This window comes from Plecotus auritus (assembly GCF_963455305.1).
Source record: "Plecotus auritus genome assembly, chromosome: 7".
Classification (NCBI taxonomy): domain Eukaryota; kingdom Metazoa; phylum Chordata; class Mammalia; order Chiroptera; family Vespertilionidae; genus Plecotus; species Plecotus auritus.
This window is the reverse complement of record NC_137774.1, coordinates 31,044,111-31,057,443: the sequence shown is the minus strand read 5'-3', so window position 1 is coordinate 31,057,443 and position 13,333 is coordinate 31,044,111. Positions and strand designations below refer to the sequence as shown.

The 13,333-nt window shown below is 49.1% G+C and overlaps 1 protein-coding gene across 2 annotated transcripts in view; it reads left to right on the top strand.

Moving 5' to 3' along the window:
- The window catches only part of ASIC2 (acid sensing ion channel subunit 2), an 851,967-nt gene that overhangs the window by 789,611 nt on the left and 49,023 nt on the right, over nt 1-13,333 (top strand). For both annotated transcript variants that reach the window (XM_080679281.1, XM_080679280.1), the window contains exon 3: nt 8,765-8,892. In XM_080679281.1, coding sequence (XP_080535407.1) covers nt 8,765-8,892 — 128 coding nt within the window. The remainder of the gene's footprint in view (nt 1-8,764; nt 8,893-13,333) is intronic.

Sequence of the window (13,333 nt, the reverse complement as noted above, 5' to 3'; positions counted from 1 at the left end):
GATACAGATGGTTGCTATGGTTTCTCCAACAACTTTCCCGGGGAAAACTCTGGCCTTGACGCCTGGTGCTGAGGGCCTCCCTAGAAGTACAGCTGCAGGCTGTGACCTGAACTTGGAGAGTCCTGAGCACCGGGCCATGCAGCAGAGCAGCCCTGTGCTGGATGGTGGGTCTCTACAGGTGCCTGGAGAAACGATGTTGTAAGTCAGAAGCCCCACTGGAGTCAGCATCCCTTGCACAGCCAGAAGAAACCTGACTTGCATCATTTCGAGAAGACCTGCTAAGTGCTAGGCAGAAAATATATGTGCTCCAGTTAAAACTCCCAGCCAGGCCTTAGCTGATTTTTGGCTCAGTGGATAGAGCATCAGCCAGCAGACTAAAGGGTTCCGGGTTTGATTCCAGTCAAGGGCACATACCGGTTGCGGCTTGATCCCTGGCCCTGGTCAGGGCGCATGTGGGAAGCAACCAATTGATTTGTCTCTCTACATTGATGTTTCTCTCTGTCTCTCCCCCTCTCTTCTACTCTCTCTAAAAATCGGTGGGAAAATATCCTCGGGTGAGGATTAACAAAAATTAAATAAAAATAAATAAAAAATAAAACTCCCAGGGAGGAACCAAGATGGCAACATAGGTAAACACCTAAACTGCTGCCTCGCACAACAATTTCAAAACTACAACTAAAAGACAAAATGTCTATCACCCAGAACCATGGGAAAGCTGGCTGAGTGGAAGTTCTACAACTAGAAGGAAAGAGAAAAGAGCAGTGAGACGTGCACAAGCGCTGAGGTACGGAGGTGTGCGAATTGGGCTAGCGGCGGGTGTCTAGGTGCACTGCTTTTTTCAACCCGAAGGGAGACAAGCTCCCGATTACTCTGAACTCCAGTCTCTGGGGAGAAGCTGGGGACCCAAACTCCTATGGGGAGAAGTTGGACTGTCTGCCATCGGGTCGGAAAGTGAGGGTGGCTTTCTTGCAGAGGTGCACGCAGCAATCATTGTTTACTGCGCTGGGGTGCGGGATGCGGGGACTTAGAAACGTGGAGACGCAGAGACGGCTGACTGGCAGTCATCGCTGTTTGCCACGCCCTAGCCTAGTGACTCCCTGAGACCCCGCCCCACACAATCTACAAACCCACCCAAGCTCCATGCAGCAGCTTTTGCGTATAAATGGTCTGCCCTATCACAGCTTAACCTAACAAACTGCAGCTCTGGTCAGACAGCTCCAAAACCTCCAAACCCCAAGCAAAGAGGAGAAAACTGTAGTTCTCGCTGTAGCTCCTGCTGGGTGGCCTCAGACAGTAGCTGACCTGCACCCCATTGGAGATCCAGAAGCTAGTGTATCTAGTGGTCAGTGTGAGACGACACCAGATTTCAACTACTCACATCCATAAGTGACACATTCAAGAGGCAGACTCAGTGAGCACCAAAGCCCCACTGAACAAGTCCTGCCCCATAAGCGTGTCTCCAGCACAACAGTTCTTCCATTATAGACACAGTGGGTCCTCACAGCCAATTGGCCTGGAGGTCAATTCCTCCCAGTGTACCAACAGCAATCAAGGCTTAACTACACCAAGACTTTGCACTCAGCCCACAAAGGGGTGTACCAAGAGCGTCCACCTCAGGTGATAGGCTGAACCACTGGTCACCTACCACAGAAAACCACTCCATCGACACAGGGAAGCAGCAAAATGCGGAGACAAAGAAACATGTCACGAATGAAAGAAATGGAGGAAAGCAAACTACTGGACATAGAGCTCAAAACCACATTTATAAGGTTACTCAAGAATCTTCTAAAAACCTCTGAGGAACTTAGTGAGACCTTTAAAGATCTTAATGAGAATGCCAAAAAAATGGAAAAGGACCAGTCAGAAATTAAGCATACACTGTCTGAAATAAAGAATAATATACAGAAATTCAACAGTAGATCAAAGGACCCCAAGAATCAAACCAAAGATCTGAAATATGAGGAAACAAAAAACACCCAACCAGAAAAACAAAAAGAAAAAAGAATCCAAAAATATGAAGACAGCGTAAGGAGCCTCTGGGACAGCTTTAAGCGTACCAACATCCGAATTATTGGGGTGCCAGAAAAAGAGAGAGAGCAAAATATTGAAAACCTATTAGAAGAAATAATGACAGAAAACTTTCCCTACCTGGTGAAAGAAATAGACTTACAAGTCCAGGAAGCGCAGAGAACCCCAAACAAGAGGAATCCAAAGAGGACCACACCAAGACACATCATAATTAAAATGCCAAGAGCAAAAGACAAAGAGAGAATCTTGAAAGCAGTAAGAGAAAAACAGTTAGTTACCTACAAGGGAGTACCCATACGACTGTCAGCTGATTTCTCAACAGAAACTATGCAGGACAGAAGTGAGTGGCAAGAAATATTCAAAGTGATGAACAGCAAGAACCTACAACCAAGATTACTCTACCCAGCAAAGCTATCATTCAGAGTTGAAGGTCAGATAGAGCTTCACAGACAAGAAAAAGCTAAAGGAGTTCATCACGACCAAACCAGGATTATATGAAATGCTGAAGGGTATTCTTTAAGAAGAGGAAGAAGAAGAAAAAGGCAAAGATAAAAATTATGAACGACAAAATGACATCAAATACATACCTACCAACAAGTGAATCTAAAAATCAAGTGAATAAAAAATCTGAAGAACAGAATGGACTGGTGAATATAATAGAATCAGGGGCATAGAAAGGGAGTGGACAGACAATTCTCAGGGGGAAGGGGGTGTGAGGGGTGCGGGAAGAGATGGGACAAAAATCTTACACCTATGGATGAAGACAGTGGCAGGGGGTAAGGGCATGGTGTGGGGTGGGGAATCAGGTGGAGGGGAGCTATGGGGGGGGGAGAGGAACACCTGTAATAATCTGAACAATAAAGATTTATTTAAAAAAAATAAAAAATAAAACTCCCAGCCAGACAGGTGAAAGGCTGAGGGGAACATCTCAGAGGTGGGTGAAACAGACCCACCTCAGCATTCATGTCTGCCTAGCCAATAAATCACCAAGAGCACCTACTGTGTGCCAGGCACACAGGGATACAGATAAAAAGGCCCAGGCCAGGCTTTCAAATTGTTCACAATCTAGGAACCATGTTGAGGCTCCATTTATGTAGCAGATGGATGTTCATTGATCCAGTAGCCCTCATGTAAAGTGCCTAAGGAGTGCCAGGCACTCACAGTCTGGTCAGGGGACATGTGAACAATTAAATGTCATCAAGTGCTATGACAGACAGAGGAGAGATGGAGCACGAAGGAGGGGACAGTAGGTTCTGGAAGGGAGGAAAGGGTATCTTGGGGGAGGCTCAGAGGGGAGATGACCTTTGCTCTTAGTCTCAGGCCTATTTCCCAGGTGGCTAGGCAGTTGTAGGAATTAGAGAAGGAGTAGGCCGTGGCAGGCAAGATGCCAGGGAGAGGGAAGGGAGTCAGGAGCGAAGGCCAAGAACATCCCAGGGTGTCCTGCAGTGGCTGAATCTCAGAATGGGCCCCAGGGCTGCAGAGGTAGGCAGAGGCCAGATCACACGGCCCTTGTGGGATCTGCTAACACACAGATGTTCTCCTGTGAGTCCTTCTACCCAGAGTGTGGTCCTCCAACCAGCAGCATTGTTGCCCCCTGGGAGCTTGTCAGAAATGCAGACTCTCAGGCCCCACCCAGAATCTGCATTGTAACCAATGGTCTCCAGGTGGCTCACATCCTAGCATGGGAAGCTCTGAGCTGGACCACTGTTTCCACCCCTTGGAAATACAATGACTTTTTAACATCTGGATATTTCTCCCACATCATCTCCACACGAACACTGCCATGCTTCTTTATAGTCAGTGACTGAGAAAATAGTAACAAGAAGTCGCTATGTGTTCGGTAATGCTTTGAATGATTTTGAATTCTATAATCACATTGCAATCTATCTACCCGATCTGTTCGGCCATCTGGTTATTTATACCTAATTCCCTCCACCGGTGTTTGTGAACAGGGTTTTTATGAATAGAATCTTAATCATCCACCAACTTCCCCTATAATGTCAGAGACAGGACTCTTCCTGGCAGCTTTTCAAGGGTGGTGTCTCCTGCATGCCAGTCGTCCACCCGGACTTATCAGCCTTCTTCACAAGTATTTTATAATCTCTGAGCCTGAATGCACCAGGAAAACTCATTTAAAGAATCCTTGGAATAAATCTTTCTGTAATGAGAACAGACCCAACTCCACCCGGGTTGCCTTCACTGATGTATGTTTTATAAATATTATATTTAAGAGGCGTGTGCTACGTGTAGCCACTCTTCTCTGTTGCATAGCTAAGTCCTGGCATCAACTGTCCCCTTCCCCAACACGGGTACATCACTCTGCAGTATATGAGGTACTTCGCCAGCATTCTATCTTCTGGTCCTTATACATACACTCTTAGGACATAGACAGAGCAGTTCTTCATTTAACAGATTAGCCCATTTAACAGATGTGGTAAGCAAGCCTCTAGATGCTGAATGACTCTCCCAAGACTAAGAAGTATTGGAACTCAGGCTTCCATCCATATCTTCTGATTTGGTCCTTGACTCTTTCCACCAAGAGCTAGTGTTGCTTAAAAATTAAAACAGAGCCCAGCCCCCATGGTTGAGCATCAACCTTTAAACCAGGAGGTCACAGTTCGATTCCCAGTCAGGGCACATGCCTGGGTTGTGGGCTCGATCCCCAGTAAGGGGCCTGCAGGAGGCAGCTGATCAATAATCCTCTCTCATCATTGATGTTAATCTCTCTCTCTCTCTCTCTCTCTCTCTCTCTCTCTCTCTCTCTCTCTCCTTCCTCTCTGAAATCAATTAAAAAAGTTTTTTAAAGAAAATTAAAACAAAAGGAAAGGGTTGCCTTGGGCAGCACTTGGTATAACGGAGGATAGCATGTTTTTGCTGCAGCGTGTCCTAGGGCCTTTAAAATGCTAGTGTGCTTTGAGGCTCTGCAGGAGGGGCTGGGGTTTGCAGCCCTCACCCAACTTTCATAGCCATTTGATAACATCTGGATCAGGAGCTGTTGGTGCGAACACTCAGCTACACCAAGATGCTGCCCGGATCAGACATAATTGCATCCCATCCAGCATGGGGACACGATGTTGATTTTATTTCTTCCAGAAGCTCTCCTGGCGTCTAAATGGCACCTGTAGGCAATCAAGCGTGAGCGTGCCCATCTCTGTGCCAGGTTTGGGTGTTCTTACCTAGGCATGCTGCTCAGCTGGGCCTGTCCGGCAGGGGAGGGGCAGACAGGGAGATTAAGACACACATCGCCCAGTTTGAGCCAGGCAGCGATGTGTAGATTCTTTGGTGGTCTCTAGAAAATCCAGCCTCTTCTGAATTGATGTGAGTGCAGAACAGCATGTCTTTTGTTCAGAAATCTCTTTTTCAGGAAATTCAAATGAGAGGCAGTGAGGTTCGGCAACTGGTGCATGAGCCCCAGCTCACAGAATTTTAGAGCTGAAAACCAACAGAGATAGCACGCCTTCATTTTAGCAAAGAGAACAGAGAGGCAGTATAATATATCCAAAGTCACACAGCTGTTAAGCAGTGAGCTGTGAACCAAACCCAGAGCTGTGATCTCAGAGCCCGTATCTCCTTGGTCCTCCTCCCAGGCCCCACCTTAGCCTGCTTGGATTTTTCTGTAAGAGCCCAGAGTGCATGAGGGGCCAAGATGGGCCCTTCGGTGACCACCCAAGCAGCGTATGGCAGACCCTTCCTACCAGGACTCTCAAGGGCTAGGGCTGGGGCCTCGGTCCCTATCATTGTCGCTGCCTCATGCTCAGTGAGCTGTGCCCTGAACTCGGAGATGAGCGAGCGAGCACAGGCTGCTAAGCCCACTATAAATTCAGCTACTCTTCCCCTCCGCCCCTGTCCAACGTGGAGCCTTATTGGTTTGTTGTCGGGACCACTGCCTCTTCTAGCCAACTGGCAAAGGGCAAGGAGGGTCAGGGGTTAAGGGGCCTGGCTCCTGGGCTCTGCTCAGCCCCCACTTGTCATGTGGCCAGTGGCCACTGTCTTCTCTGTGAGCCTCAGTGTTCTCGCCTGAAAGATGAGAAGTTAGTTGAATTTAAAAAGTGTCAAGGGCTCTCCTAGCTCCAAAATTCTATGCATCCATGAGTCATAGACCCTAGGCCAGGGGTGGGCAAACTTTTTGACTCGAGGGCCACAATGGGTTCTTAAACTGGACCGGAGGGCCGGAACAAAAGCATGGATGGAGTGTTTGTGTGAACTAATATAAATTCAAAGTAAAGGAGCGGAGGGGAGAGCAAGAGAACCCTCTGCTCTTTCGGCTCCGCGGGCCAGATAGAACAGCCGAACCGGCCGGATCCGACCCGCGGGCCGTAGTTTGCCCACGGCTGCCCTAGGCCTTTATTTTTTCTCTCCTCTCTCTCTCTCTCTCTCTCTCTCTCTTTCTCTCTCTCTCTCTCTCTCTCTCTCTCTCTCTCACACACACACACACACACACACACACACACTCTGGTCCCCTACCTGGGCCACCATTGACTGAACCCAACCAGAAGCAGAGGGTGAGGGAGCCTAACAGTGCAGTCTCTGCCAGGGCGGCTTCCAGGGAGAGCACAGTGGAGAGGACTGGCCAGGGGACAGACAAACGGAAGCGATACTGCACAGAGGACCCCCACCACCACACGGCCGGCCTGCCTCCCCACCTTCTCCTTCCAAGCTGGCCATCCCGGCCACTGTCACAAAGTCAGCCTCGTCCAGCATAAAATTGCCCTGTATCAGGCACCACCCTGCCTCAGCCTAGAACATTTCTCCGGATTTTCCGAGCAGCTTCCCTTCCCACTTCTCTCCAGTGTTTATTTCCTTGGCGTGTTTCCTGTAATTTGCAAAGATGAAAGATTTAAGCTTCTTTTATTGCGATGTACTTTCCCTGCCCTATTATGCATTCTGCCCATTGGGCCCCATCTCCCCATCTCCCCCCGCAGAGCCCTCTCCTCTCTGCATGAGCAGAAAACACCGCAGGTAGACCTCGCCTCTGCCACCATGGCCGCGCTCCTGAAAAATGAAAGAGAGACCCAGCCTCTGCAGGTTGAACAAGCTCCACCACCCTCCTCCTGATTCAACATCATCTTTCATGTTAAGCTGTCTGGGTGTCAGCCTGGTCCCAATTAACCAGGGTTCCTAACACTGTGTGTGTAGTAACTTCCCCGTTCTCTGTGCTCTCGCTCGCTCCCTGGGGCTTTGAATCCTGGTATCCCTGTTGTGTAAACAAATCCTTCACTGCACTGGGGCCAGCTCCGTGTTGAATCATTTAGAGAGGAGAGGAATGAGAGAATGTAAATACTTCAGCACCAAGCGGGTTATTGCAGGGCTGGCTTCCTGGATGTGCGACCCATATAGTCACAGGTCCCCATGCTCAGAAGGGTTTCATGTTCTGCTATGGCTGTCTTAACCCGCAGTGATGTTTTAGGAAGGGGCCCCGCATTTTCATTTGGCCTGGGGACCCAAAAGTTGTGTGAGTAGTCCCAGCTACTGCTACTGTGAGACCTCCCGAGGCCAAGACATGGGAGGGAGCCTGTTGCTAGGCAGCGTGTGGTGTGGTGTGGTGTTTCCCAGTGTCCAGTCAGACCCTGAGCAGACTCGTAGCTGGTCCCAGGGCAGAAAACAGTAGACTCAGCCGAGGACACTTCCTCACTCATTTGCTGCATTCAGCCATGACTGAGTTCTGCTCCGTTCCAGGCGCCGGGCTGGAAGGAATATGACAGTGAAGCCCTGTTCCCTTTCTCCAGCCCTCATTCAGAACCCCAGAGCCATGAAGCAGGGCATCTGCCAGCATGAAATAAACCATGCCGCAAGGGGTAGAAAGAGGGGAAAGGGGTGTGAGGGGTGCGGGAAGAGACTGGACAAAAATCGTACACCTATGGATGAGGACAATGGGGAGGGGGGGGCGGGGTAAGGGCAGAGGGTGATGTGGAGGGGAGCCATGGGGGCGAAAAAGAGGAACAACTGTAATAATCTGAACAATAAAGATATATTTTTAAAAATAATAATAAAAAAATAAAGAACCTTAAAAAATAAAAATAAATAAAAACAAAACAAAACAAAAAAATAAAAGAGTGGTGGATTGTAAGTAAGTCAGGGGACCAGGCTTCTAGCCCTGCCCTGCTCTTGGCTTACTGTGTGACCTTGTGCGAGTCAGTTGCCCTCTCTGACTAGATCACTGCTTGCCCAAATGTGTTTGGCCTCAAACAACCCATACCAGAATTTCCAGAAATGCGGATTTCTGGGCTTCAAACAACAGAAATGTATTGTCTGACAGTTCCGGAAGCCAGAAGGTCAGAAGGGGTTTCTCTAGGCTAGCATCTAGGTGTTGGCAGGGCTGCATTTCTTCTGGAGGCTCCAGGGAAAATCCCTTTTCCAGCTTCTGGAAGCTGCCTACATCCCTTGGCTTGTGGCTCCTCTCTCCATCTTCAGAGCCAGTAGCACAGCGTGTTCCTATTCTCTCTCTGACCCTGCTCCTCCTGCCTCCCTCTTACAAGGACCCTGTGATTACACTGGAACCCACGGAGCGTCCCGGATATTCTCCCCACCTCAAGATCCCTAACTCCTAGTATCTGCACTGTCCCTGTGCCAGGGAAGGTAACCTATTGACAGTTTCCAGGAATAAGGGGGGGTCAACTTTGAGGGCTTTTAGTCTGCCGACCACATGGCCTCTCTAGTGTCCCTTTGAGTGTTTCAGTCTCAGGACTCCATAGCACTTGTCTCTGACCCATGGCTCTGTCCCTTTTTGTTCTTCCAGAGGAAACGACGTTTGAAGCAGGAGTGAAAGTTCAGATCCACAGTCAGTCTGAGCCGCCTTTCATCCAAGAGCTGGGCTTTGGGGTGGCACCAGGGTTCCAGACTTTTGTGGCCACGCAGGAGCAAAGGGTAAGTTCCTGGGCTCCCTTGGTCAGGGGTCCTCGGCCTCTCAGGCTGCCTGCAGAGGGGTCAGGAGGAGGAGAAATGGGATTCCCACTTCTGGAAGGTTCTAAATCCACCAGGAGGCTGGAGCACAGTTGGGCTCAGTAAAGGGACTCACCCTGAAAGTAGAGAAAGTGTTGGCTAACCTTTGTGACCCAATTCTCAGGTACCACATGTCGGTTCCCAAAAGAGGGTGTGAAGGAAACCCAGCTTATTGTCTTTTTCACTGAATTGGTTGGGTTTTTTTTTTTATACCCAACCATTCTTGGTGGGGGGCGGGGATATGGGGAACAGTACACGCTCTGAGAAACTGCTAACCAGGATTTGATATGTTGCATCACTTGTGTTAATATAATTCAAAATTGCCTACACAAAAGCGAAGGAATGGAGCATCACTCTCGTAATAGAATTAAGTGGAAGAACGCCTCTTGCATGGGCTCCTGCCTGCTCTCTCGATTTGGTGCCGGGGAGGGCCCCTCCCAGCAACCAGGACTGCTGCATCCACCCTGAGTGTCAGTGGAGTAAGGACTGGCCCCGCCTCATGTCTGACATGGGTTTCACATCTTAGAAGGGAGACCGTTCACGAATTCTCAGTCGGGACTCTTTCTTTCTCTTGTCCCTGGTGTACCTGCAATAAAAGCGGGAGAGGCTGTGACTCTGAGGAAGTCCTAAACCAGATCATATGAGACAGTTCGCCCTGGGAGGCCTGGGGCAAGGAGTGAGGGCAGTGAGTGGTGGGGACACCGCTGTCGCGAGTCAGAAAGGGAGAATCCGGGAGAACATGAAGGAGTGATCAGCAAAGAGGTGCGCGTAGAACTTACAGGTTCAGCTTGTTTTTTAAATATAACTCAAATGTCGTCTCTTATCTAGTACTGACCGGAGTTCTTTAGCCATTTTACAAAACGGCTATTCTGTATTAGAAACTGGGTTTAAATATGTGAGCGAGCTATAGTTCTGAATCTCTGGAGGGAAATTGATGGTATAGGCCTCAGCTGTACTTAATGCCTGGGCAGTTGCTGAAGGCCAAGTCCAGCCTCCACTGCAGCACCGAGTGGGTGGGCGGCAGCTTTGAGGCTGGGGCAGAGGAGGCTGGGAGGCTGGCCCGGCCTTCCAGGCCCAGGGACTGAGACAGGTGTTGGGAGCAGAAATGGAGTGTGTGAGGGTGTGCGCGAGGTGGGAAGTGAGCTGTGTCCCTAGGAAACCTCCCCCTTAAGGACAAAGAAGGAGGGCAGGAACCAGACAGCAGGGAGCCAAGTTTAGTGCTGAGGATTTGAGTCAGAAAAATAGTCTCGGGGATGTAAAGTACAGCATAGGGAATACAGTCAATGATATTGTAATAGCTATGTATGGTGCCAAGTGGGTACCAGACTTATTGGGGGTGATGGCTTCATAAGTTATACAAATGTCTCTATGCTGTACACCTGAAACTAACATAATATTGGCTGTCAACAGTAATTGAAAGAATTTTTTAAAAGAGTGAGAGTCCTGGCCGTGTGCTCAGTGGTTAGAACGTGGCCCCACGCATCAAAGGGTTCGATTCCCAGTCAAGGGCACGTACCTGGGTTGCAGGTTCGATTCCTGGCCCCAGTCAGGGCAAGTGTGGGAGGCAACCAATCAATGTGTCTCTCTCACATCGATGTTTCTCTCTCTCTCCCCCCTCCTCCCTCCCTCCTATCTACTCTCTAAAAATCAATGGAAAAAAATATCCTTGGGTGAGGATTAACAACAACAACAAAAATTTGAAAGAGTAAAAATGCAGTCGAGGCGTGCAGGTGGACAGGCAGTCTGGATGCACCAGAGCCCAAGCGATTAGCCGAGGTGTGACAGCCTGCCTCTGCGTACTGCCAAGCTGGACCCTCGTCAAAGCGGCAAGGGCAGACTTGAACCAGCAGCACACTCGTTGCAAGAGGAAAGAGGGCTCGGCATGAACTGAGCTCAACTCCGATTTGTCCAGAGGTGACCACGGCAGTCAGGGAAGTGAAACATTACGGAGAGGGTAGAGGACAGGTTGGTCCACTGGAAACCCGTCTGAGTGTCCAGCTGGCGCTCATCCACGTTAGGCCCCCACCCTCCCATACACACGGGGAGACAGAGGCCCATCTTCAGGGATTGGCAGGAAGGAACAAATAGTCAGTTCTTTGACAGCTTTGAGTTTTCTCCGACAGGGCCTCTAAGGGGGCAGGGGGCTAGGCTCAGCCTCAGGATGTAGCTTTGGGTTGTCAGAGACCATGGTAGTGTTTGTTCGGGTCTTTGTAGGCCAACCCTGAGGCTAGAGTTTGGTCCAGGAGAGAATCTTGGTCAGTCCCGCCTTCTGTGTGTTGTGTGAGCAAACCCTCCTCCCTTCAGAGACCCAGGCGTGGCTTAGACAATGACTCACTGTGTGCATGATTCTTTGACTCTAAAGGTGACTTTCTGACTCGTTGCCCAAGGTAAATGGGACTCTGTGGGCTGTTCACTGTAACGGCCACACCCGTCGTGAGTGACTTACCTGGGCTGACATCTCTGTCCACACTGCTATCAGCATGAGGGGAGGCAAGTAGCATTCTCTGAACCCGCAGGGTCACTCTGCCTGGCCACTAGCGAAGGTCAAAGGTCAGAGAGAAGGAAGCTCTTGGCAGATGGCCATTTCTTTGGCCTGAGAGATGCACGTATCCTTCCCCCATCCCCACTTCCCCTGCATCAGTGACACTGGAGACATTTCTCTACACAGATCTTGTAACATAGAAATCCACACATGAAACCTGTATGTTCATGTTGAACAGTGTCACCCCAATCGATTCAATAAATTAAAAAATAATAAGTAAGTAGATAAATAAGTAAAAGGAAATGTCTGGGCTGGGTGGGAAGGTGGAGCTGATGATTTCCACGAATCCTTCTGTTGCTTTCCCTCCCTGGTGTGAAGCAGAGGGACTCCCCACAGTGGGTGGGAGCAAACACATTCCCAGCTTCGAGGGCAAATTCGTTATTTGCTTTGAAGTATGTTCGCAGAAAATCAGCCTCATTCAGATCCGTGTTGCCATGATAATTATAACTAATAATAATATATTTCGTTAAACATTTTACAGTCTTCAAAGCATTTCCGCATCATCTCATTTGATCATTTCATTCATATTAATAGAGAAATACAAAAGCACATCCCCGAGCTAAATCTGATAATCCGTTATGTTTACATGTATATGAAAGAGCGTATTCATAGGAAATAAGACTTGAAGGGAAATAAGCCAAAAGACCCACAGTGGGGCGATGAGGAATGACTTCTTTTCTTTTCTGTGTTTTTCCTTGTGTTGTATAATGTGGCTTTGTTTGGTTTCTCATTCAGCAAATATTTGTTGAGCACCTACTATGCGTGAAGTGATGGGGACACCGCGGTGAACACAGCAGAGCCAGGGTCTGTCCTCATAGAGCCTTTGTAGTCGTGTTTTTTCTCATAAAGTGATTAAATAATGGGAAGCCAAGTGTCATTTGGGGGTCGGTCCCCCTTTGTACATTTCCATCCTGCCATGAGTACTGGCCTAGCCTCCCCAGCTGATCTTGATGCTCAAACACTGTGTTTCATTGCTTCTAAGATGCCTGTGTTTTCACATTGTGACATTTCTGAAACCAGGGCTTGTTCCCCAATGCGCTGCATCTCACAGTACTGATCGATCGGCACTGCTTTTTCTTTCTTGGTGGCACAAAAGATCATGGTGCATCCCACAGTCTATGGCGTCTACATGGATCCCATCCCAGGATTCCCCTGCCTGAGGTCAAAGTTCAAGGTGAAAGAAGGTCAGGAGGGGGGACAAGACTGTAGGGAGCAGAAGGCTCTCCCCTGCGAAGTCGGTGTGAATCGTGCTAGGGAAACTGACTCCTGAGTGAGAGCCCCAGGAGGAACCGGTGACTTAAAGGAACCCTGCCTTGAACTTTATGCAAATGGAAAAGTCCTTCCACATGGGAAAACTCATCCCACCCGTGCAAAATTACACACGCACTCCTTTCAGTATGCTTCCATTTTCTTTTGTAATCCAGACCAAATTGCCTTTTTAAACTCAGTGTTTGCCCTAACCCCAATGAAGTCAAGGTATGCCCCTGCCTTTGCGGACAACCTGAGAAATGTTCCCCATCCCTCCCCGACTAGCTCAGCCACTACAGAAGCCCCTGCGAGACCTCAGGACCAACTCCCCCGGAGACAGGCATTGGGATAATGTGCTGGGAGCAGGAGCAGAACCCCGGAGATGAGACAAAAGGTTACTGCTCTCTGAGCGCTCACTGCCTGCCAGGCACTAAGCTGCAGAGACTCTTGTCGTTTAGTCCCACAACCCCGAAAGGGGGACAGGGTTACCTCCACGGTCCAGATGACAGAAACATAGTTAAGTAGCTTGCTTAAGGTCACATAGCCAGGGGAGTACAGGGCTCAGCTTTGAGCCAG